The sequence below is a fragment of the Phascolarctos cinereus genome, unplaced genomic scaffold, assembly GCF_003287225.1.
Source record: "Phascolarctos cinereus isolate Bilbo 61053 unplaced genomic scaffold, phaCin_HiC Scaffold_9;HRSCAF=440, whole genome shotgun sequence".
NCBI lineage: Eukaryota > Metazoa > Chordata > Mammalia > Diprotodontia > Phascolarctidae > Phascolarctos > Phascolarctos cinereus.
The window spans coordinates 208,627,351-208,653,690 of NW_027556402.1; the positions used below are offsets into that span (position 1 = coordinate 208,627,351).

A 26,340-nucleotide genomic window follows, 5' to 3' on the forward strand; every position below is an offset into this window, starting at 1 on the left:
GGAAAGACTTGCATGGGCTGATGTAAAGAGAAATGTACTGTGTACAAAGTAATAGCAATATTGTATAAGATATCATCTGTGAAAGACTTAGCTATTCTCAGCAACACAGCAATCCAAGACAACGCTGAAGGACTTGTGATGAAAAATGCTATCCATCCCCAGAAAAAGAATTGATGGTGTCTGAATACAGATTAAAGCATACTTTTTTTACTTTGTTATTCTTGAGGGGTTTTTTTTTGTCTTTTCTTTCACAGCATGACTAAATGGAAATGTTTTGCATGACTACACATGTATAATCTAAATAGAATCTCATCTTCTCAATGAGGGGAGTGGGGCAGGAAGAAGGAGAATTTGGAGCTCAGAGTTTTAAAAACAAATGTTAAAAATTGTTTTCACACGTAACTGGGGAAAAATTAAATAGTAAATAATAATAATTTTTAAAAAGTAAGATAGGAAGAGACAGCTAGGGAAGAGCCTATAGAGAAGGTGGTCGCTGAATACCAGGGAATCCCTATACAGACAGTTCTGATGGACAATTCTGCAGACCTAGTAAACTTAATGTGAATTTGCCCATGGGGAAGGGAAGGAGGAAGACAGGAAGAGGCTACACCCTTTGGAAGGAGGGGGCTCTGCATATGGTTCAAGTGCAGATAGATGGGGGCTGGAGAGACTAGGAAGAGAGAGAAAGCAGGAGGATGAATATGCTGGGCTGGAGCCAGCCACCTGGTGGCTTGGTTAGAATAAAGAGGAAGAAGGGAGGTGAGGCACACTTGGACACAGACAAGCTTGGGACTAGTGTGTAGTACCCAAGTGTGAGGAAGACATTTATAGGGACCAGTGTGCCTGCCGATGAGCAGAACAGGCCAAAGGTCTTCTCTTTTACTGATGGTGGGCCCAAGCCAAGCAAGTTATCTCTGTACCTCCCTTCTGTTTCCACTTGGGTTTTTTTTTTTGGGGGGGGGGTTGAGGTGGGAGGTGGAAAGCCATGGAGCACAGTACTGTACAGTAAAGTTAACATAGGTGGGTTTTGTTTTTGTTAAACTTATTTCTTTCAGAATTCTTTACCTAAAGTCTAAAAGTGAGACTTATCTGTACTCATTTTAGCCACTTCTCTTTCCTGCTGGGGGTCTCTGCTGTTCTCTGGTATGAGGAATATTCCTCCATCTGTTAGAATTGACCCTGCATATTATCTCTATCTGTGATAACCCAGAGCTAGGCTTAGCTTGCTTCCTATTTTAATAGGTTGTCATTATCACCCTGCTTTTCTGGCCTTTTCCCTATTCTCTTCAAACTAGTACCAGAAAAAGCAGTTGCTTGCTTTGGATGCTTTGGACCTCTCTGCTCTTGCCTTGGCTTTTTAATTTTCACATACCACCAGACACATATTCAAGTAAAACTGATGATAGTAAGATCATCTGTTTCCCCTGGTCCCCTTCTTTGTCGAGATTTTTCCTTTTTTGTCACATTGTTTCATTTCTGTCTACCTGGTATCTCTTGCATCTGTTCTCTCCTTTATTTTCTCACTGATACTACCTTAATTCAGGCTTTGTTTCTCACCTGAATTGTTGCCTAACAGATTTCCCTGTCTTTAGTCTTACTGTGCTCCATCCATCTTGCTATAGCTTCCAGATTAATCAGTCCTAATGAATGCTTTTAATTAATTGTGTCTAACCCAAATGAGGGAAGGAAAAAAGGAAAGAGTGGAAAACATTGATCAGATACTTAATATGTTCTTGGTAGTGTGCTGAGCACTGGAAATACAAATAAAAAAGTGAGATAATTCCTGTTCTTAAGGAGCTCCTAATTAGGGGAAGGCAACACACACAGGGGACAGATGGGTAGGGAAAGGCGATGAATGTCAAGAAGATTCCCTGAATAATGAATGGGTTACTATTCTCTTGGTCCTAGAATAGGGTGAGGCACGGGTGGGGGACCTAGAAGGCCACATGTGGCCTTGATGCTGCAGGTTCCCCACTCTTGGGGTAAGGTTGCATAATCTACAACAAGTGAAATATTTCGTTTTTATATTTAAATATATTGCAAAATTATTAAATGAATTTTGAGAACCTAATTGAAGTTTTTTCCCCCTCTGTATAGGTGCATCTGGTTTATTCCTCAGGACCTACAAGACAGACTTGTTTAGAAGAAGATAGATTTGCCCTTTTAAATGGACATCCTTTGTACAGCATGGCTCAGATATCTAGTAACAATGGGTTTAAGCAGTGTTCTTCCTCACCTTTGGGGCCGGCAAAAGCTAAAGATGTGGACAGAGAAGAAGCATTACAGATGGAAGCTGAGGCTCTAGCAAAGCTACAAAAAGACAAACAAGTAGTTGAAAATCAGAGAGACTTCGAATTGTTAAGTAACACTGCTCAGAAATCACAAGAAATTCATAAGGACTTTGATCTCATGGTGTTTCCTGAATCAGATTCTCCCAGAAGTGCTGTAGACATTGATATTGAAAAGCTAACGCATGCTGAACTTGAGAAACTACTGCTGGATGACAGCTTTGAGTCTAGTAAAGCACCAGCAATGCCAGTTACTCCTGTCTTGAGCCCTTCCTTTTCAGCACGGTTTTATCTGCAGCCTACTACTATTCAGAGAGGACAATGGCCACCTGGATTACCTGGGCCTTCCACTTGCACTTTACCTTCTATTTATCCCTCAGCTTACTGTAAACAGCCTGGTGCATTCCAGAATGGCTTCAATCCAAGCATGTCTACATTTCCATCTACAGAACCCATTTATTTAAGTCTTCCAAGACAATCCCAGTACATTTCATACCCTCTGACACCTACTACACCTTTTCATCCACAAGGAAGTTTACCTATTTATCGTCCAGCAGTCAGTCCTGAAATGGCAAAACTGTTTGACAAAATAGCTAGCACTTCAGAATTTTTAAAAAATGGTAAAGCAAGGACTGATTTGGAGATAAGTAATACAAAAACTACTGTCAGTAATCTACAAGGATCCCCAAAGTCTGATGATATTAGTAAATTTGACTGGCTAGACTTAGATCCTTTAAGTAAACCTAAAGTAGATAATGTGGAAGTGTTGGACCATGAAGAGAAAAATATTCCAGTTTTAACAGCAGAGGATCCTTGGGATGCTGTGCTTCTTGAAAAGAGACCACCAGCAGGTTGTCATCCTGAAAAAAAAGTGAATGGAAAATCCCTTTTGGGGTCAACAGTAACAAGAAGTCATTCTTTAAATATTAGATCAACTCAGCTTACAAAAGTCCAAGGCCAAGTATCTCAGGTATGGTCCTTTCAAAGTAACTTTAAAATAGAGTATTGTAAAGATGAGTTCATTTTTTAATGGATTCCATGGATTAAAAGTAATAGAATTATGTACTTTTATCAAATGATTGAGAATTTGTGTTTTACACCTTGTTTTTCTACTGATGATGAAAAGCTTTTTTTGATTTTAAGGATTTTGTGTAGGAAAATTTTTTTTAAAAAGCTGATTTACTCTTGAGTATTAATAATGGTGTTTTCTGCAGTTAATACATAAATTAGTATCTCTAATTTCTTAAATTCCTTCTAAACTAAGTATAACCAATTAGGTGGGGATGTCAGTAAGGAACCAATTTGGGGGGGGATGGGTTAGGCAGTGGGGTTAAGTGACTTGCCCAGGGTCACACAGCTAGTAAGTGTCAAGTGTTGGAGGTCACATTTGAACTCAGGTCCTCCTGACTCCAGGGCTGGTACTCTATTCACTGTGCCACCTAGCTGCCCTAGTGGCTATTTTTTTAAAGACAATTTACTAAGTTTTAGTTTTCAACATTCATTTTGAGTTTAAAATTTTCTCTTTCTCCTTCTCCCCCCCCCCGATAGTGTGCAATCTGATATAGGCCCTACTTATATATTCATATTAAGCATATTTTCACATTAGTCATGATGTAAAGAAGAATTAGAACCATTGGGAGGAGCCACGAGAAGGAAGAATCAAAACAAAAACAACAAAAGAAAAGGAGACCAAATAGTATGCTTCCATCTGCATTCAGATTCCATAGTTCATTCTCTGGATGTAGATAGCATTTTCCATCATGAAACTTTTGGAGTTATCTTAGATCCTTGCGCAAGTATGTATTAGATAGTGGGCTGGACTTGGAAGTCAGGAAGACCTGAGTTGATTCTTGCTTTAGACACTCACTAGTTGTGTGACCCCACTTTTGAGCCTCAGTTTTCTCATCTTTAAAATGAATGTTTTGGCTGTTGGTCTCTTAAGATCCTTTCCAGCTCAAAATATATGATCTTGTGTTCTGACTTAAGAGTTTTGGTACTTTATCTAATGTTTAATTGTATTTTCTTATCAGAACTTAGTAATAAATCAAATTTCCAAATTTAGCAACATGTGAAAAAGTATACTTAACCCATATCATAGATTAAAAAGCATAAACTATGTGTTGGGGGTGTCCCTAGTTACATAGCTGGTGTATTCCATAGTATATGTTGTCTTAGCTGGTAACTTTTTTCCCCCTAGGATGAGTGAAAGATTTGTTTTTAACTTTTAATATAGAAGTATAGTTCTCATTGATATAGTTTTCACTATTTTAACTTTTTTGTTGTCAGATTTTTGTAACTAGTTAAAGTGATTGTTACTTGTCTTCCTAATAAAATATTAGATTACAAAACAATAATAGTTCTTAACTAGACCAGGTGTGCAGGTGGCATGATTAGCTTTGCCTGATCTTAGTAGCATGCTCTACTAGTAACATCTAGTAGTTAATAATCTCATCATGCTTTAATATCTTATTAAAACATTTATTACATTCCTCTGCCTCTTTGGATTTTATATATTAGTCAGCAGAGTTGAACTGCCTTACCTCTTTTGCCATTCTATTCAACAGCAAAGAAAAGTGTAGCCATTGCTAAATTGCCCAGAAAAAAATGAAAGTAGATATTTGCCATCTGTGAGGCAAATTTTAATAAGCTTGTGGAAAAGTAAAGGAAAGTCCAAAATAGAATCAGGTAAGTTATTAGGAAATAATATTATGGGAGGAGCACAAGATTTGGAATTAGAAAACATGAGTTTCTATCCTGGCTACTTGTAGGACCATGGACAAGTTATTTAGCCTTTCTGGGCCAGTTTTCTTATCTATGAAAGGATGAGGTTGGATTAGATGAGGGTGCTGACACCCAGAGATGAAAGATCAATCATTTCAGAGTGAGACAGGTCTTATTTCATCTTCCTTGAGATAGCCAATCATGTGTCTTGACTCTAACACAACCACATTTACTTTATTAAGTTTGATTTAATTCTACACAAAATTGTGCATGAGTTTTAGTGTCTTTAACCTTCCCTTTTCTGTTTCATTCAATCAATTAACATGTATTAAGTGCAAAGATCATTTAATACATGTTACTCCCACACTTTCTGTTAGCTTTGTATTTTCTTGTCACATACCCCAGTTATGAGGAATAGAAGAGTTCTTCCTCCTTTCCCCTCTTCAAATCCTCAGAACAGAACAAATCCACACCTAGGTTTTCTATTTTCCTTATTTAACTCCCTTGATATCCTTTGAAGATATTAAGGTTCTAAGACCGAAAGAAAGTGAAAAATAGCATGCCTTAGTCTATATTCAAACAATATTAGTTCTTTCTCTGGAGGCAGATAATATGCTTCATCCTTAGTCCTTTGGGATTGTCTTGGATCATTGTATTGCTGAGACTAGCTAAGTCATTCACGTTCTTCATTGAACAATTTTGCTGTTACTGTATACAACGTTCTCCTGGTTCTGTTCACTTCACTGTGCATCAGTTCATGTAAGTCTTTCTGAAATCATCTTCTTGTCATTTCTTACAGCACAATAATATTCCATTATGGTAATATACTGTTTAGCAGTTCCCCGATTAATGGGCATCCGTTTGATTTTCAATTCTTTGCCACCAAAAAAGGGCTGCTATAAATATTTTTGTACAAATAGATCCTTTTACCTTTTTTTGGATGTCTTTGGGATATAGACGTAGCAGTGGTATTGCTGGGTCAAAGGGTATGCACAGTTTGATTGCCCTTTGGGCATAGTTCCAAATTGCTCTCCAGAATGGTAGGATCAATTCACTACTCCAGCAACAGGGCATTAGTATCCCAGTTTTCCCATATCCCATCCAACATCCAACATTTTCCTTTTTTATCATATTAACCACTCTGGTAGGAGTGAGGTGGTATCTCAGAGTTGTTTTAATTTGCATTTCTCTGATAAGTAGTGATTTAGAGCATTTTTCCATGTGACTGTAGATAGCTTTGATTTCTTTATCTGAAAACTGCCTGTTCACATTTTGGCCATTTATCAGTTGGAGAATGACATGTATTTTTATAAATTTGACTCAGTTCTGTATATATTTGAGAAATGAGGCCTCTATCAGAGATACTTGTTGCAAAATTCCCCCCCCCCAGTTTCTTATTTTCCTTATAACTTTTGTTGCATTTGGTTTTGTTTGTGTAAAAACTTTAATTTTGTATAATCAAAATTATTTTTTTGGAAACTTTTTTTTTCTTTTCTTTTTTTTTTTTAAAGCCAATTGGGATTAAGTGACTTGCCCAGGGTCACACAGCTAGTAAGTGTCAAGTGTTTGGTCTGAGGCCAGATTTGCCCTCAGGTCCTCCTAACTTCAGGGCTGGTGCTCTATCTACTGCACCATCTAACTGCCCCATATAACCAAAATTATTTTATGTTTTGTAATGCTCTAAATTCTTTCCTTATCCATAAATCTGACAGATAAACTATTCCATGCTCTCTTTTTAAAAATTTTATTTAGTATTTTATTTTTCCCCAGTTGCATGTAAAAACAATTTTTAACATTTGTTTTTAAAACTTTTGAGTTCCAAATTCTCTCCCTTCCTCTATCTCCACCCCATCATTGAGAAGGCAAGAAATTCTACGTAGGTTATACATGTGTAGTCATGCAAAACATTTCCATATTAGTCATGTTGTGAAAGAAAAAGACAAAAAAACCTCAAAAATAATAAAGTTAAAGTGTGCTTCAATCTGTATTCAGACACCATTAGTTCTTTCTCTGGGGATGGATAGCATTTTTCATCATAAGTCCTTCAAAGTTTCCTTAGATTGTTGTATTGCTGAGAATAGCTTATGAAAATGTCATGAACTTAGTACAGGATATTCCAAAGTCTTGGTAGTTTTTAGCATTTAAAGCTTAAAGCTACTAAAGCTTAAAACTAAATTAAGATTCTTGGGGTGCCTTGTATACTACTAGTAGTTTCACATAGTCCTGGTTCTGAGTACCAAGCCATGTTTTCTGTCCAAACACCCAGTGAGGTAAAAGAATGGATGCAGGTACAATGCTTCTATGATCTTCTCTTCTAAATAGTGGCAGCTGCCAAGTCTTAGATAATCTTGATTATGACTCTTTGGCATTTGAACTTCTTTTGGTTTTGTTTTGTTTTTAATTTATTTTATTCTGAGCATAAGAAATAAAACAATCATTTCCATAACAAAGTGGAATAGAAGAACAGAGAATTGCAACTGAAATTGCAGATCCATTATGTATAACTTGTTATTCCTTTCATATATACAACAAAGTTGTGTAACTTTTCTTTCTCACCCCCCCCTCCCATTTTGATATGGCTTCTATTAGACATGAATCTCTGTGTGTGTGTGTGTGTGTGTGTGTGTGCGCGCGCGCGCGCGCGCTCGTTCTTTTTCTGAATGCAAGAAGCATCTTCCTTCATAGGATCTTTGCAGTTAATTTGAGTGTTTATAATAGTTAGAATGCCTTGGTCCCTCAAACAATATGGTGTTATTATATGCGGTGTTGTCTTGGTGCTGTTCATTTCTGTCTTCATTATTTCATGGAGGTCTCTCCATGCTTTTCTAAAATCAATGAGCTCATCATTTTTTGTAACAGAGTAATATTCCATCATGAACATATACCACAATTTGTTTAGCCTTTTCCCAGTTGACAAGCATCCCCACAATTTTCAGTTCTTTGCCACCACAAAGAGAACTGCTATAAATATTTTAGAACATTTAGGTTATGTTCCTTTTTCCCTAACCAATCTTGGGAAACAGACCTAATAGTGGTATTGCTGGGTCAAAGGGTAATAACTCTTGGGCATAATTCCGTATCTTCCTCAAATGGTTGGATCATCTCACAGATCCACCAACAATGAATTAAGGCCCCAATTTTCTATATCCCCTCCAACATCTGTCACTTTCCCCTTTTATTATTTTAGGCAATCTGATAGGTGTAAAATGATATCCAAGGTTGTAATTTGCATTTCTCTAATCAATAATGATTTAGAGCATTTTTTCATATGGCTTTATGACAGTATAAATTGTTTTGATTTCGTCATTGGAAAACTGCTTGTTCATGTTCTTTGACCATTTATCAGTTGGGGAAATGACTCTCATTCTTAGAGATGTGACAGAGTTCTTTGAGATTTGAGGTACAAAACCTTTATCTGAGGAGCTGTCTATAAATTTTTTTTCCAGTTTTCTGCTTTCCTTCTGATCTTAGCTAGATTTGTACAAAACTTTTAATTTAATGTAATTGAAATTAACCATTTTATACCCCATAATACTTTGTCTCTTGTTTTTTCATAAATTGTTTGACTATCCATAAGTCTGATAGGTAATATGTTCCATGTTCTTCAACTTTTTTTGTAATATCTCTCTTTATATCTAGGTCATGTATCTATTTTGACCTTATCTTGGTAAATGGTATAAGTTATTTCTGCCATACTGCTTTCCAGCTTTCCCAAATAATGAATTCTTATCCCAAAATCTTTACACTTGTCAAAGACAAGGTTTGCAATTTTGATAATTACTGATACCTAAGCCAAGAAACAGAGAAAGAAAATTAAAGACCTTCTTCATGAATGAATGTGGATGCAAAAATCCTAAATAAAATACTAGGTAAAAGTTTACAACAAGGGATTTATGCCAGGAATTCAAGGATGATCTAACATAAGGAAAACTATTAATAGAATTGATTATATCAATAATAAAAATAACAAAAATCAAATGATTATATCAAGAGATGCAGAAAAGGTTTTTGATAGAGTACAACACTCATTTCTATTGAAAACACTTGAAAATATAGGTATAAATGGATTTTTCCTTAAACTGATAAAACATTTACCTAAAACCATCAGCAAGCATTATTTGTAATTGGGATAACCTAGAACCTTCCCAGTAAGGTCAAATGTGAAGCAAGGATGACTGTTGTCACAGTTGTTATCCAATATTGCATTGCAAATCCTAAGCAATAGGAATAAGCAAAGAAAAAGAAATAGAAGGAATCAGAATAAGGAATGAGAAAATAAAACCATCTCTTTTTGCAGATGATATGGAAACTTGAAAAATCCCTAAGACTCATCTAAAAAGTTTGTTGAAACAACTAATAGTTTTAGCAAAGTAGTAGGATATAAAATAAATTCACATCACCATTCCTATATATTACAAACAGATATCTGCAAGAAGAGATGGTGATACTCCATTTAAAATATCTCTAGACAGCATAAAGTACCTGGGAGTAGAGCTGCCAAAACAAACCCATGAACTATGTGAAAAAAATTATGATGAAAAACTTTTCATACAAATGACATCAGATTTAAATAATTGGAGAAATATTAACTTTTCATAGGTAGGCAGGGCCAATATAATAATAAAAAGACCAATTTTACCAAAACCAATTTATATATTCAATGCCATCCTAATTAAATTGTCAAAAATTATTTTATTCAGAAAAAATAATAACAAAATTCATTTGGAAGAACAGAAAGTCAAGAATATCAAAGGGACTAATAAACAAATGTAAAGGAAGAAAGTTTAAGGAACCACTAATTTATATGAGTTATCAGAAAATAAAATTTTGCTGTTTAGCCTTTTCAGCTTCTTGGTTCTATTGGGGGGCGGGGGAGAAAGGGGGGACTTGTTCATTTCCTGGCTGGGATTTTTGTACTTTGTGTTAAAAACTCAACTAAAAGGAGTGTTTTTCTTCTTGCTCAGCAAACTCACTTCCTGTTTCCTTGTAGAACTTTTTTTTTTTAATAATCATCCAAATTCTTTAGTCAGAAATCTGTTCTGCCCCAAACTAGTGATGGATAAACCAGTAATGGACAGAGTACTAATGAAAGCAGATTATTCTGGCCAATCACTTATTTCTGTGTTGTAATTGAGCTAAGAATCAGAGAGGTTATCATAATGACCCAAATTATTTTCTTAAAAAGTTTTGAGAAATTTCTGTAAATGTTGAGTATTTTCATAAGTTAATTGTCAAAATTTAAACAGTTGGCAGAGGATATAATATTATTATTTTGAAATAAATCCAGTAAACCAAGTGTTTACTGTTGCTGGGCACTGGAGATAACTAAGATTTAAAAATCTCACACTAGTGCTAATCTTCAAGCAGCTTATCTTCTGCCAGGGAAGAAAATGGTTCCTATTTTTGTAGCACATTGCAGTTTACAAAGTGTTTCAACAATTCCATGAGGTGGCAATACAAGTATTATTACGCTTGTTTTATAGACAAATAAAATGAGATTTTAGAGTCATTTCTATGATTTTTCTGCAATTTCATATAGTAGAAGAAAGTCAGAATTGGAATCTAGGTCTTTTTTGACATCAGGTAGAGCACTGTTACACTATTCCACATTTGCTTAATTTTAAATCCCATTTCTGTAGCATTTTAAGGTTTGCAGATTACTGTCCTGTTAATATAAGTGGTTATTATCCCCATTTTAAAGATAAGGAAACGTAGGTTCCATGCCCAGGTGAAAAATGTCTGTCTAGGCTAGGATCTCAACTTTGGATTCCATTGTAACTCATAGCCTCTCTTATATTGGAACAGAACACTTTCAATTCCTAATTAAGTATGGTATTTTAATATTGACTAAATTTTCTCTATGTATTCCTGAACTATGTGACTAGAGATTCTCAGTTTTAAATAATAACGGATACATTTATGACTTGTTTCTTGAAAACCAGATTATGTTCTCTATGATTGTTTAAATGTCACGGTCTGGACTTCTTGTTAATGTTTCCTTTCCCTACACATCTTCATAAATGTTTTAGAATGTGTTATGTGAATTTCTCTAACTTGTCCCAGTTGACCAAAAGTATTTCTGTGAATATGTTAAATCCTTTTTGGAGGGAGGAGGAGGATTTTTTTTTCTTGAATTTTTGATCATAGTGGGGGGGAAAAAGAGTAAGACTTAGAACTGAAAGAGACCTTCTAGATTTCTAGTCTAGGCTCTTCAGTTATTCAGTTAACTGAGCTGAGATTTGAACCTCGGTACTCTTTGCAGGATACCACGCAATTCATTACTAATGCAAAAGATCAAGTAAATGAACAGTATACATTTACTGTTGATAGATGGGCCGACCACTTGATGTTATCTGTCTAGGTTCCATTTTTACTTTGATGAATGAATGACATGTGTCTTTCTGCCAGGTCAGGTTGGCCTCATAATGTGCCTGGAGGGAATTATGAAAATCTAATGTTTTTACCAAGCCAGCTTCCAAGGAGAACTATTCTATGAAGAAGAAGATTCAAGATATTTTCAAAGATACAGACCTAGTACAATTATACAAAAAGATAGAGTAACTAATTGGTCAGGTAAAAACTTTTACACTCCTTACATTATTCCTCTTACTTAATTTCCCTACTCCTACCAACTTCTCAAAATAGGTTGTTTAAAGAAAAGCTGGTATAATACAACCATACAATAATAAAATAATAAATTGCCAACATTTATGGAGTGTTTTAATGTTTGCAAAGCGTTTTACATTAGTTATTTTGTTTGTCCTCACAACAGTTCTGTGAGGAGAATGTTGCTATTGTCCTTTTTGCATAAATGAACGAAATGAGAGCGAGGGAAGGAAAAGGAATAAATATTTATTAAGCACCTACTATGTGCCAAGCACTATGTTAAGTGATTTACAAATATTATCCCATTTGATTGAGAGGTTCATGACTTGCCCAGGGTCACATAGCTAGTAAACATCTGAAGCAGAATTCAGACTTGGGTCTTACCAAGTCCAGAGCAACAAGTACTGTATTTACTGTTCATACTACTACCACTTATAGATTGGGCATTTTTGATTCTTGTATGTTACTGCTTTGTGCTTATAAAATATTTCATAGTCTCTTCTACTTAAGGCCTATTTTGATGCCTTTGATATGGAGATGGTCCTGATTTTTATTTTTGAAAACTCTGCCAGAAGAGTATAAGCTTTCTTGGTATGGCCAAGTTGGATAGTCTTGCTGTACAGACCTACCAACAGGCTATTTGGTGTCTGAGGACCAAGCTAGCTAAGTTTGAAGAGAGTTTATTATTGGGTAATAAATACATTGGCAGGATTATAGTCTGCTTAGGTGAAGCTGCTATAAAACAACAAAGTAATAAAAATCAAAAGGTCTTTTTCAAGAAGAGGATAGCAAACAGAACTTATGTATTACCTGTCAGTGGACTTTGTTTTTTATAAAAAAAGTATCCTTTAGAAAATTATGTGAATGATACATTCAACAAATTAAATGTTAAGTGCCCACCTAAGAAGCTGTGTGGGAACTCAAGTTGCATGAGTCTCAAGTTGCATAAGTCTGATTCCTAGCCCTCAAGGAGTTTTCATTTTGGCAGGGCATATGAGACACATAAAAATAACTATAGTATAAAGCATCATGTGCTAAGGCAGTTAGTGTGGATGAAGTTTGATTTGTGTATGATTTAGATTGGAGGTGTCAGTCACTCAGCCTACCACACTCCCAAGGGCTGTCTGAATCAGATTAAAATGTAGTTCCTATCTGATTTAAATGTTGTTGATGTATTAGTTAAAGTGTGTGTGTGTGTGTGTGTGTGTGTATACATACATACATACACACATACATACATACATACATACATGCACACACATGCTTCTAAGTCAGTATGTGGTCACAGGAATCCTTACATGTGGCTTAACGGCCCTGTTTCAGTTTGAGCCTGATACCACTGGTATAGGAGATGGAGTTGGAGTTAGGAAGATGAGAGTTTAAACCTTCCTCTAATTATACTGTGCAAATAACCTCCCAGTGCCTCAGGCTACTCTTTAGATTAGGATTTGTAGAACAGGTGTTGATCTGTGTAGGTAGAGGGAGTTTCTTCACTGGAACTTCCCCTATATCAATAAAAACATAGGTCCCTTCTCCCCCCAGCCTGACAGTCTAAATGCCAGATGTTTAGTATAAAGTACTATGGGAATGCAGAAGAGGAAGTAATCATTTCTGGAACTGGTGATGATGATATCTTAAGGAAGGTAACAGTGAATATAGGCCTTGAATATTTAATGAATAAAGAGAGAAAATGTGTATATTAGAATTGGGCACATCAACCAGATGACCTAGAGCCTGCAACATTTGGTGTGGGAAGAACCAGATTAAAGTGTAATTGTGAAATATTTAACAAAATAAATAAAAATAAAATAGGACATAGCTAATGTTAACATACTGTTTTCTAAGTAAATAATACATCCTTCAGGGATCTTTATGTACAGTTTGTTGACGTCCCCCACCCCCCGCCCATTTCAGTTTGAGTTTAATACCACTACCTTATAGTGTAGAGGTTTTCCTATTCCCAGTCCTTGCTACTAAGTCCCATCAGGTTCTCCCCTTCCCCTCAATCTTTTTTCGCCAAAGGACTGTTCCTTTTTCTTTCTCTTGAGTGGACTTGACCTCTGCCTTCTCCGCCCTCACCTCTGTGGGAGACATCACCTAACCTTTGTTCCACTCTGACTCTCAGGCTCACCCAGCCTTCTTCTCAGTGGCTGTGGAATGAGTCTCTGCAAGTCTCCTTAGCTCCACTACCGCCCTACCTCCTTTTCACGGCAGTCCTAGCTTCTTACAATTGATTAGATGAACAGGAAATCACCAGTTGGTCTTTCTGGTAAACTGCAGGATCATTAGTCCTTACTATTTGCCCTACCACTACATTCTCCAGATCCCCAGCCCTTGCTGTGGGTTAAGGATCTCTAAGGACCACCAAGCTTTCCCATCTGCCATGCAAGCTAAGCCATGGATCTGTATTGTTTCCGGCAGTTGGAGTAAGAGCTCTTGGCGAGTTGGAACGGCCTTGCTTTTCTATTTATATCCCCAGCATTTAACACGGTGCCAGGTACATAGTGTACATTTAATAAATGCATTTTTATGGATTTGTTCATTAGTAGTAGGGGGAAAGGCTAGAGAATGTTGGGTCAGTTATGGTGAATCTTGAACTCCATACTAAGGCAGAAATCTAATGCACCTTTTTAGGTGCATTATTTTTTTAAATTCATTTTATTTTAGGATTTATTTATTTATTTTAGGATTAGAGCCACTTATGAAAGAGACTTTCTCTAAAGAAATGATGTTGACTTCTCAGTATAACATGCCACACAAATTATTTTATGTTGTGGTGATTGAAATCCAATGCTTTTCTTTAAAGTTATGCTAACAATTTATAGTATTCTCATGAACTTGCATTTGAAGAAGGTTTCCTAACTTTAATTTTGAAGGAAACATAATTTAAATTGAGGTCAATTCAAATAGTATGAAGTTTGTGTTGTGGTTGTACCTGGGTACTGAATTCATCTAACTCTTTGTTTAAAAAAAATTTTTTCCCCAGATTTAAATTTTTAGTTCAGAAGTATACTTTATTTAACTTATAGCCTCTGTCAAAATGTTTATATCCAGGGTGTCCCAAAAGTTATAATGCATTTTTAAGTTTTAATTTGTTGTTGTTCAGTTATTCATTCGTGTTTGACTCTTCATGACCCCTTGGAACACAGAACGCCAGGTCCTTCTATGCTCCACTATATCCTGACTATCTCTAAACTCATGTTCATTGCTTTCATGACGCTATCTTTCTCATTCTCTGCTTTCCCCTATATCCTTTTGCCTTCGATCTTTCTCAACACCAGGGTCTTTTCCAGTGAATCCTTTCTTCTAATTATATGGCCAAAGTATTTAAGCTCTAGCTTCAGTATTTGTCCTTCCAGTATCCACTGATTTCTGAAGCATACCTTTTTTCTTTTCTGAAGCATACTTTTACATAAAGAATTAACCATCAGATGAATGTCCTGAGTTTTTTCCCCCCTAAATTTTGGGCATAAACTGAATATTCTGTTCTAAATGAGTTTGATTGTATTTTCTCTGAAAACACAGTAATTCCTTTATTTCATGCAACTATTATAATTTCCAAAGTGTTGTTTAACATCCTTCAGTAAGATTTTGAATGGAATGGCCTCTCATAATCTGTGCTTGCTGAAAATTAGAATTCTAGAATATGAGAACTAGAAGGAATCTTAGAGGCCTCTATGTCCAGCCTCCTCATTTTGCAGATGAGGAAGCTGAGACTTAGAGAGCTTGAATAATGATTCTGCATGACATAGCTAGTTAAGTAAAATAGAAATTGAATTAGCCAACATATACACTCCCAGACAGGTACTTTTTCTGCTATACTGTAAGGTTTACTTGGCATTCCTTTATTCAGGATTTACTGAATTAGAAAACCCACATATTAGAGATTTTAAAATTGCCTTCATAGTTATTTTTCTTAAATAAACATACTTTAAAAGACCAAAAAAAAAAACCAAACCCAAAACAAACCTGGATCTCTGTATCTGCTCCAGGGTGAAAGTGCAGGAGCTCCTTAGGAACTTGGTAGTACTGTGATTAAAATGGGAGTTTTGATCTGCTCCATTTCTGACCCACGCTGATTTACCTCTCTCTAGGTAACGGGATGATCCCTGATCCTGAATTTAATTGAGATCCTCAGTTGGTTTTGTCCACTGCAGCTCAGAACTCCTAAGCTCACAATATTCAACAGCCTCAGCCCTGTAACAAGGGATTTATTTCATAAAATTTGAATATTACTGCTATGAATATTTTATTTACTTTAAAAAACCTTACTAGTAAAATTAAAGCATTTTTTTCTAATTACAGAAAGACAGTGGGACCAGTAGTTTGTCAACTGGAAGTTCTCTTTTACAAGAAGTCGAAATCCAGAACGAAGAGGTGGCAGCTTTTTGTAAAACCATTTCAAAGTAAGAAAATTTTCTTTTTAAGCTAGTGATTCATATTTTATTGAGTTGGTTTAAAACATTTAACTTTATAAAAACCTGTGACAGATTGCAGTTGTTTGCTGTTATTTGTTGATTTTAAGAAATAATTTAACTCAGACTAAAATGTAACTTTCTTTCTAAATAGTCAACACTTCAGGGTAGTTTCTATAGTAATTTCTTGAGTATTAACATCAGGCAGGGTATTAAAGATTAGATGTAGATGTGTGGATATTATAAGGCCCGAATAAAAGATTACTACTTCCTTTCCACAATCTAAGAATATTCTTTTTTGTTTTTATTTTGTTTTTTGGTTAGGCAGTGGGGTTAAGTGACTTGCCCAGGGTCACACAGCTAGTAAGTGTTATCTGTCTGAGGTTGGCTTTGAACTCAAGTCCTCCTGAATCCAGGGTCGGTATTCTATCCACTGCGCCACCTAGCTTCCCCAAAATATTCTTTTTTAAAGATAGCATTATACCAATTGTGAAAAGTCCTAGAACACTATAATGATCAGTAACAGTAATAACAACAATAATTTAGCACTTTAAGGTTTGCAAAGCACTTTACAAACATTACCTCATTTTATCCTCACAACAACTTTGGGAAGTAAGTGCTGTTATCCCCATTTTACAAATGATGAAACCGAGGTAAAAGTTAAGTGATTTGCCCAGTGTCACACAGCTGTCTAAGAATCAATTTGAGTAGATGTAAGGCTCTATCTGCTGTGCCACCTAGCTGCCTGTAAAACCCTTGTAGTAAATTTCACTGTAATGCAAAAGATATTGATCTAACTGCATTGGAAAAACAAAGTGGATGAAAAAATGCATATTTCCATTCACAGCTGGATTTGAGCTGAATCACCCTTGGGAAATAGTACATTCGTTGCCTTTAATAATCACAAACTACGTACTGCTACAAAGCCTAATCTTAATAATTTCCTAGTGAGGCTGCATTACAGTGAATCATATTCCTCTGTGGTATCAGAGGAATTAAAATTACCAAGAATTCAAAGGGCAGTAGTGGTGTAATTAGACTGTAGCATGTTACCAGAAATTACTTGTATAAAAAAAAAGTGGGGGGGGGCATGGAAAACATCATAGAGTCTGGATATGTAACATTTAGCCTGCCTGATATTTTAAGCAATTTTGTTACCTAGCCAGTAGACCTTACATTTTTGTTATTATGTAAGCTGACTGTTATCTGGTACCATTATAGTAGACTTATATAAATTAGTACTTATAACTTAAGATAAATGTAATTAGTTTTATGCTTAAATATATATGAATTGACTAAAATTGAAAATTGAAAAAGTGGATCATATAGTTTACTTTTGAAAATTTCTCTTTTGTGCCCCTCGTAGAGGATATATATGAGTGGACAACGCAGTAGATCAGTCAGATATTGAGAATGAAGCAAGACTGAAGAGTGGTCAGACTGGTAGAAAGAAAACCAGGAAAGAGCAGTGTCATAAAAACCCAGGGGAGTAAGAGTGTCCAGGAAAAGAGGGTTATCAAAGGCTGCAGTAAGGTCAAGAATTATGAGGATTGAGAAAAGGCTTTAGATTTGACCATCAAGATCATTGGCAACTTTGGAGAGAACAGTTTTCACTTGAGTGATAAAATCAGGAGCCAGACTGCAGAGGGTTTTGAAGATTGAGAAGAAAGGAAATGGAGGCACTGATTGTAGATGAATTTAGCCATGAAGGAGAGGAGAAATATAGGGTGATAGCTGTCATAGATAGTTGGATCAAGTGAAGATTTTTAAAGGATGGGGAAGACATGGATGTATTTATAGGCAACAGGGAAGTAGCCAGTATGTGGGGAGGCACTGAAAAATTGGTGATGGAAGGGGGCAATCTGATGGAGTAAATAGGTTAGAATGGGATCAAGGGTACATGAAAAAGGTCACCTTTTCATTTGTTACAAGGGTGAAGGAGGAGATAGTTGGGGAAGGCATTTGAGGGATGTGAGATGAGAGGATTTTGGAACCCTTGACAAGTAAATGGCATCAGTTTTTTCTGTGAAGTATTAGACCAGGTCCTTAGCTGAGAGGGTAAGGGCAGAGAGTGGGATGGGAGGAATGAAAAGGTTTGGAGTAGTCTCTGTGGTGAATTGGATAGTGAACTGGTTAGGGGGCTCCTTGGGAAGAGAAGTTTTCAATTCTTTGTACTTAGTTCCCCAGTGGGAGTAATCCAGTTATGCACAGTGCCTGGCACATAATAGACATTAAATAAATGCTTCTTGATGGAGTGTCCTGTTTATAGAAGAAATGCTATGAGATACCATAATCATAGTGTTCTATTTATCTGGTCCCTACTGTGTACTAGGCACTGTGGCAAGTGCTTTTTACAAATATTATCTTATTTGATCCTCACATCAACCTTGCAAGGTAGATACTGTTATTATCTCTATCTTACAGTAAGGAAACTGAGGCAGACAACTTAAGTGACTTGCTCACACTTAATAAGTTTCTGAGGGAAGATTTGAACTCAGGTTTTCTTGATTCCAGGTCTAGCATTCTAATGACTGAAGCACCAGCTGCTTCTAACAGTGTTTTCTAACACTGGTTTGAAGAGGGGGAGGGAGGAGGAGATAAGTTTATCAAAGCTAAGCAGAACATTCAACTGAATTTGACAGTACATGGATTCTGTATTTCACACCTATTAGTTCCTCACTTCTGCAAAGAAGTGAATTAGAAGGTACATTTTCTGCTCTGTTCTTTTTGACCAAGCTTGATCATTATAGTTATCTAGTGTTCATTTTGATTTTATTGTTCTTCCTGCTTACATTAATCTAGTTATTGTTGATTATTTTCCTGGCTTTGCTTACTTTACTTTGTATCAGTTTATATAACTCTTTTTAGAATTCTCTGAATTCTTTATAGTTATTTTTATGATATAGTAATAATTCCATTTTATACTTATGTAACCAAAGGTGTGCTGACTGTCCTAAAAAAAAGGTGGGTATCACTTTGAAGTTTAATCTGCATTATTACCATTTTCTCTATAACTTCCTTAAACCTAGAGAATCAACTAAACAGGAAATCAAGATCTCATTTGTAGAGTTTAATGATATCTGAGGAGTAAATTTTCCCAATCAGCTCCAGCACACCTGCTTGAATCACATTTTGTTTAGTCATTCTCCAACTGGACTGTTGTCAGGTCTTTGTTATAACAGAAAAGGCTGCTGTGAATATTTTGTTGAATATGGAATATTTTTCTGTCTTTGACTACCTTGAGGTACATGTTTAACAGTGGTATCTCTGGGTCAAAAGGTGGCCTTTCTTTTTCGTAAGTCACCTTTTTTTTCTTCTTAAAGCACAATTCTAGATGCTTTCCAGAATGATTGGACCAATTCAGAACTCCACCAATAGTATATCAGTGTGTGTATGTGTGTGTGGTTTTTTTTGTTTGATTTTTTTTGTAGCCCCTACAATACTGACTATTCCTGTCTTTTGTTATTTTTGCCAGTCTTCTGTCTAAAACACCAAATGTAGACTGGTGCATTTGTAGGGCAGCATTGCTTTGATTTCTCTTATGATTTGATCAGTCTTTCACATACTTGTTAATAGTTTGCATTTTTTCTTTTGAGAACTATTAGTTCATATCCTTAGGCTTTTTATCTACTGCAGAATGGCTTTTGGTCTTACATAACTGTGTTATTTCTCTATATGTCTTGGATATTAGATCCTAACCAAATATATTTGATGTAAAGATTTTTCACATCATTGATATCCCTTCTTATCCTCGTCCCACTGGTTTTGTTCATGCAAAAGCATTTCAGTTTCTTGTAATTGAAATTACCTATTTTATCTTCTGCTGTAATCTTGTTTCTTTTCTTTCCTTTTTTTTAATTTTGGTTGAGGTAATCAGGGTTAAGTGACTTGCCCAGGGTCACACAGCTAGTTAAGTATCAAGTGTCTGTGTCTGGATTTGAACTCAGGACCTCCTGAATCCAGGGTCCTTGTTCTATCCACTGTGCCACCTAACTTCCCCTTGTAATCTTCTTATTAATCTTGTGTTGACCTTGTTTGGTTAATAATTTTCCCCTAGCCACAAATGGGAAAGGTACCTGATCTCATTCTCTTATAATTTATTTTTAATGGTGTGACCTTTTACATATAATTAATGAATTAGTTTTAAAATTATTGCAACATATAAGACCTTCATTTCTACTTTAATACTATATCAACAACATTGATTTCATTTTACTTAAGAGAATGATGGATTTTTTAAGTTCATAAATGTTTTAAAAACATAAAAGTTTTATTTACTACTTTTTAACTTTTTTTTTCCATTTCCAGAGATGTCTTAATATCTCCCACCACACCCCTACCCCAAACAAAACAATCAAAAAATCCATCCTTTGTAGCATGAAAAAACAGTTGAACAGGAATTCTTAGAAGTTCTCTGTTTCATTAAAGATCCACCCCCCCCCTCCCGGTAGCATTTTAAGCTCAGTTTTCCTAGGTAAGTTGTTGTTGGCTATAAGTCTATTTCCTTTGCTTATCATATTCCAAGCTCTCTGCTCCTTTTTAATGGTGACTGCAGAATCATGTCCCATCCTGACTGGGTCCTTGGTACTTGAATTCTGTCTTTCTAGCTGCTTGCAGTATTTTTTTCTTTGATCTGGAAGCTCTAGATTTTGACTATGATGTTCCTAGGATTTTTCATTTGGGATTGCCACTTTACTCTGCATCTGGTGACCTGCCTAAACTCCATGGAACAAGATGCCCCTCTCAGATTAAGTTCATCACCTGTAATCTCATCACAGTGCTGTTAACTCAAACCTTCACTGACGCTATTGCCTTCAGCCTCCTCTGCCCTCTGATTGGATGGCTGGAGAGTACAGTAACAAACCCCTTCCATTGTCTCGCTTTGTAGAAGGCAGAAACTTAAGTTTGGGGCTCATTCAACTCTGCATATTCTGCCCTGCTTGGTTTCAACTCTATAAAACAAGATGCCCTCACTTTGAATAACCCCAGTGTCCAATGTTACCCTCTTCCCCTACTTTCCTGCTGACTTTTGCGCGTTGTCTCCCTCTTATTAGATTGTATGTAAGCTTCTTTTTAAAATTTTTTTTATTAATTTATTTTGATTTATCAACAATCACTTCCATAAGCTTTTGAGTTTTAAAATTTTCTCCTCCTTCCCCACCTCCCTCCTCAAGATGGCGCACAATCCGATATAGGCTATACATGTACATTCCTATTAAACATATTTTCACGTTAGTCATGTTGTAAGGTAGAATTAGAGCCAATAGGAGGAACCACCAGAAAGAGGAAACAAAACAAGGAAAAAAATAGCAAATAGTTTGCTTCAATCTGCATTCAAACTCCATAGTTCTTTCTTTGGATGTAGATAGCATTTTCCATCATGAGACCTTTGGAGATGTCTTAAATCCTTGCATGCTGAGGAGGGCTAAATCTATCAAAGTTAGTTATCGAACAACATGGCTGTTACTGTGTACAATGTTCTCCTAATTCTGCTCACTTCAACAATCAGTTCATGTAAGTCTTTCCAGGTTTTTTTGAAGTCTGCTTGCTCATCATTTCTCATAGCACAGTAGTATTCCATTACATTCATATACCACAACTTGTTCAGCCATTCCCCAGTTGATGAACATCCCCTCAATTTCCAATTCTTTGCCACCACAAAAAGAGCTGCTATGAATATTTTTGTACATGTGGTTCTTTTTCCCATTTGTATGATCTCTTTGGGATACAGACCTAGAAGTGCTGTTGCTGGGTCAAAAGAAGGGTATGCACATTTTTATAGCCCTTTGGGCATAATTCCAAATTGCTCTCCAAAATGGCTGGATAATTTCACAACTCCACCAATAATGCATTAGTGTTCCAAGTTTCCCACATCATTTTCCTGTTTTGTCATGTTGGCCAATCTGATAGGTATATGGCACCTCAGAATTGTTTTGATTTGCATTTCTCTTATCAATAGTGATTTAGAGCAGTTTTTTTTCATATGACTACAGGTGGCTATAATTTCTTCATCTGAGAACTTCCTTGTTCCTCTCCTTTGATCATTTATCAATTGGGCAATGACCTGTATTCTTCTAAATTTGACTCAGTTCTCTATATATTAGATTGTAAGCTTCTTGAAGGGCAGGGACTGTTTTTCTGTTTATTAATTATATTCCCCAGTGCTTAGTATAGTGTGGGTGGGTGGGGGGCACATAGTAGGTACTCAGTAAATTGGATTGGATTGGGTTTTCTTCAGGAGGTGACCAGTAGATACTTTGTTTTTCTACTTTGCCCTCTGGTTTTAACAGATCTCAGCAGTTTCTTTTTGAGATTTCTTGAAATATGCCTAGGCTATTGTTTTGTTCATATAATTCAGATAGTCTGATAATTTAAAACCCTTTTAAACTCTTGCTTCATATTTTCCAGCAATTCTGGTTGAGTTTCTGTTTAAGCTGCCTTTTTTTCCCCCTTTTTTCTTTTCTGAGTCTTTGCTTGTAGATGTTATAGAGTCATTTTCTTTTGGATTTGTGTTTTAAGCATCTTCTCACCATAGGATTCTTTTTTTGTTTGATCATTCTTCCAGTCTACCTCCTAACCTCTGACTTGACATTAGGGCTAGGTTCTGTAACAGTTTTGGAGGGAAGGTCTTGTGCTGGTCCTCTTGATGCTTTTTTTTGTTGGGGGGGGTCGGGGGAGGTCGAATGTTGTGTTATTCTATTATCTCAAGGGCACGATGGGGACCTACACACTTTCACTTTCCCAAAGTGCTCTCATCCAGGGCAGAGTCTGGGCAATAGTAATTCCTGCTAGATTCAGTCCCTATCAGCAATTTGGAAAGCACTGTTTTGTTTTAGAGTAAAAGAATTGTAGGCTTCCCATTGGTCTGGGATTCTTGCATGGTTATTCCTCTGTAAGCTAGATTATATGCTGGAACTGAGTCCCTTCTCTGTACCTGGAATCTGAGCCATACCTCTGCTGCCTGTTTCTAAATTTCCTCCTTTCTTGATGCACCTCCTAGGGTACCCAAGGACACCATTCTCAGGACCCCTTTTCAGTCTGTCCGAGATCTGTGACCAGAATTATTTAGTGGGCTATGTAGTGCAAAAGCTGCCCTTTAGCACCTGTTCCCATTGCAGTGCTTCAGTATGAGTCTGGTGGCACCCAGTATAAGTGTGTGACCTATTGCTTTGGTGCACAGCCCTTTCAGCATGTTCCTGGCTCAATCCTGTTTCCTGTGTCTGAAGATCTCTTTGTCACCTCTTTGCCTGATCCTCTAAGTAGCCTCTCTGAGTACGAGGAAGTAGTTGCTACCTGACCTCCAACAGGAGCACGTGCTCAGAGCAGTTGTAATGCTGGCATGGTAGGCTGGAAGGACCCTGTGACGACACTGGAAGAAAACAAAATGAAAACCAAGAAGACCAATAAACCTTATTGTGACCATGAATGTCAAAAGATGAAGAATTAGATTTCAGGGTGCCTGGTTTGGTCCTACCAAGAGTTGTACAACTGTTCAGTCACTCTCAGTGCTAAAAGCCATCCCCACCAAGAGTCTGGACTGACCTGGATGAAAGAGGAGTCGTTTTCATCTGAAAGACACCAAAAGAAGAGGTGGTATCAAATCCCCAACCCACAGATGATGGAGATTCTGGCAGCCTTCTTTATATCATCACATGGAATGGATTCATTGCTGCACTTTGGAAATTCCTTTACCATGCCCTAGAACCCTCTTCATCCTGGATGATCACTGCAGCCTTGAAATTCATTTACTGGAAGTAGCTGCCACCCCTTCATCCTCTCCCTCTAATTGGATGGCTTCTCCCAGAACCTTCATTTAAGGAAGGATACCCAAGCTAGCCCATGGCTCATTCCTCTCTAGACTGCATTCAGACTTTCCCTGCCATGCCCCTGGACTAGGTACCTCTCCTGCTCATTCCCAATTTTCTACATCCTTCCCCCATTAGAATGTAAACTCCTTAAAACTGGAAATGCCTTTCTGCCTGAATTGTATTCTCAGTACCTGGGCCAAGGTAAGGGCTTAATAAATGCTTTTTGACTAATTTGTTGACTGACCCCATGCTGACCTGGGCTAGATAGATGACTCACCATGACAGTTTCTGGAAATCCCCTTCAGGATCTGGTCTGGTCCATTTTCTAGGTCTGTTTGGAGGAGAACTCAGCTGTATTGTTTCTTTCTGTTCTGCCATTCTGGTTCCATCCCCTGTGGCACCAGTATTGGTCATTATACTTACATGGTGTTTGACTTTACTTCAGTGTTTAGATTGTTTTGGGGCTTTTAAAATTTGCTTTCTTGAAAATCAAGTCAGTAAGCATTTATTACCTACTTTGTGCCAGGCACTATGCTTAGTGCTGGGAATACAAATTCAAGCAGAAGAAAAGACAATTCCTGACCTCAAGGCATTTATATTCTAATGGAGGTAGATTGTACATAAAAGGAACTGAAGGTAGGGAGGCAAGTAAAAGAAGGTATAGAATACAGTTTGGGAAAGTTAGAATATAGCTTGCAAAAGAATGAAGACATGTCTAGCCTATGCTTCCTCTGGAAAGAACCAGCCAGTCATTGAGAAAGGCTCCAAGATGATACTTCCAGTGTGTGAATTCTAGCGGTGAATGAATGAAGGATAAAACGTTTATTAAGACGTTATTATGTGCAAAGTACTGAGATAGAGATAGAAAAGTCAATTTCCTACTTTCAAGGAGATCACATTGTACTGGAAAGATAATACATTTTGAGCGAATTTACAGGTTAAAGAAGTTACTATGGCATGAATGGTAGAGAAAGTTTGGAGAGTCAGGAGGAAGACATAGCTGGCCTGGTCTTCTTCCTTAAATGGAAGTTTTGGGAGAAACCCAGCCAATCAGAGGAAGCTTGCTATTGGTCTTTCCATTGCCCTTTGAGTTGAGTTGGCTCTCTTAGAATAGAGAGACATTACAGAATTTATAGCCATAAGCTACGTGTGGGACGGAGACCACTTACTCAAAATCAAAACAAAGACTTAGATACCTTGGAAGCAGAAAGTTTATTGCTTTTTTATGAGAAAGGCTACCGCCCCTAGTCGCCATTGCCGGCCAGGAGAGTACGAATTCGTATGGAAATCAAGGCTTATTTATACCCTAATGCGAACTCCTCCTCCCTAACCCCCTTTGCCTTATCCCATTGGCTGGGCTTTCAGGGGGCACAATCTGTTCACAGAAATCTAGTACACAAGTTTGCCCAGAGACAGTTTGCAAGGGCAAGCAGTTCAGGTTGGGGGTAGGGCTATTCTTTCTGCTACTGCTTGGAAACAGTGTCTGAGCAGGGGAGGGTTCTGAAAATAATACAAGAGCTGTTAACAAGAACTATTGACCCTTTGAGGAGGCTTCACTTCTGAGAGATCACCTCTTAACAGCTACCAGTGGGAGATGCTGGTTTAAGAGTCAGCCTTCTGAAGCAGGAACTGGTTCAGCATCACCAGCATTCTGTGCACACATTCCCAAATGAGCTCCAACTTGATCTCATTAAAAAATCAGACTAGTTAATTGTTTTATTAGTTTAAAAAACAACTTTTTTATTTTTCAATTTACTTTTTTCTTTCATTTTTGGGGTTTTTTTTTCAGATTTTTCAGTTTATTTTGCTGTATAGTTGGAGGGATTTGATTTGTTTTTCTACCTTCAAAAAATTCATAGCTATTTCATTGATGTTCTTTTATTGCAGTGTATAGGGATATGAATTTCCAAGGACTGTGTTAGCTACCAGTGATAAGTTTTGGTATTTTGTCTCACTGTCACTTCATTGATGAAATTTTCTGTTATTTCTGTGGGTTTTTTTGCTTGGTTCCACTACTTTTTAGGATTAAGTGACTTAATTTCCAATTTTTAAATTCTGTCTTTAAAGTCATTTCATTTAATATAATTTTATTGCATTTTGATGAGTAAATGGGATATTTACTGTTTCTATTTTCAACATTTTTGGTGAGGTTTTTATTTTGCAATACATGTTTAATTTTGTATGTTCTATGCATAGCTGAGAAGCAAGCACGTAAACTCTTTTTGCATTTATTAATTATTTAGAATATATCATCTCTAACTTCTAAAATTCTTTCCAGGTCCTTAACTTCTTTGTAATTTATCTCTTTTTTAGGTTTGGCTCAGTTTGAAAAGGATACCACGCTATTAGAATTTTGCTTTTTGCTTCTCCACAAATTTGATGAACTTTCCTCTAAGAATTTAGATGCTTTGCTATTCAGTCCATATGCATTAAGTATTGATATTGATTATTTATGGTGCTTTTAAGCCTTTACATGGTTCCCATACTTATCTCTTTGTATCA

At 36.6% G+C, this 26,340-nt stretch overlaps 1 protein-coding gene across 3 annotated transcripts in view; it reads left to right on the plus strand.

Moving 5' to 3' along the window:
* PIK3C2A (phosphatidylinositol-4-phosphate 3-kinase catalytic subunit type 2 alpha) overlaps positions 1 to 26,340 on the plus strand; it is a 148,805-nt gene that overhangs the window by 47,530 nt on the left and 74,935 nt on the right. For all 3 annotated transcript variants that reach the window (XM_021005325.2, XM_021005324.2, XM_021005327.2), the window contains 2 exons: positions 2,098 to 3,258; positions 15,921 to 16,021. In XM_021005325.2, the coding sequence (XP_020860984.1) occupies positions 2,188 to 3,258; positions 15,921 to 16,021 (1,172 nt within the window). In that variant the 5' untranslated portion in view covers positions 2,098 to 2,187. The remainder of the gene's footprint in view (positions 1 to 2,097; positions 3,259 to 15,920; positions 16,022 to 26,340) is intronic.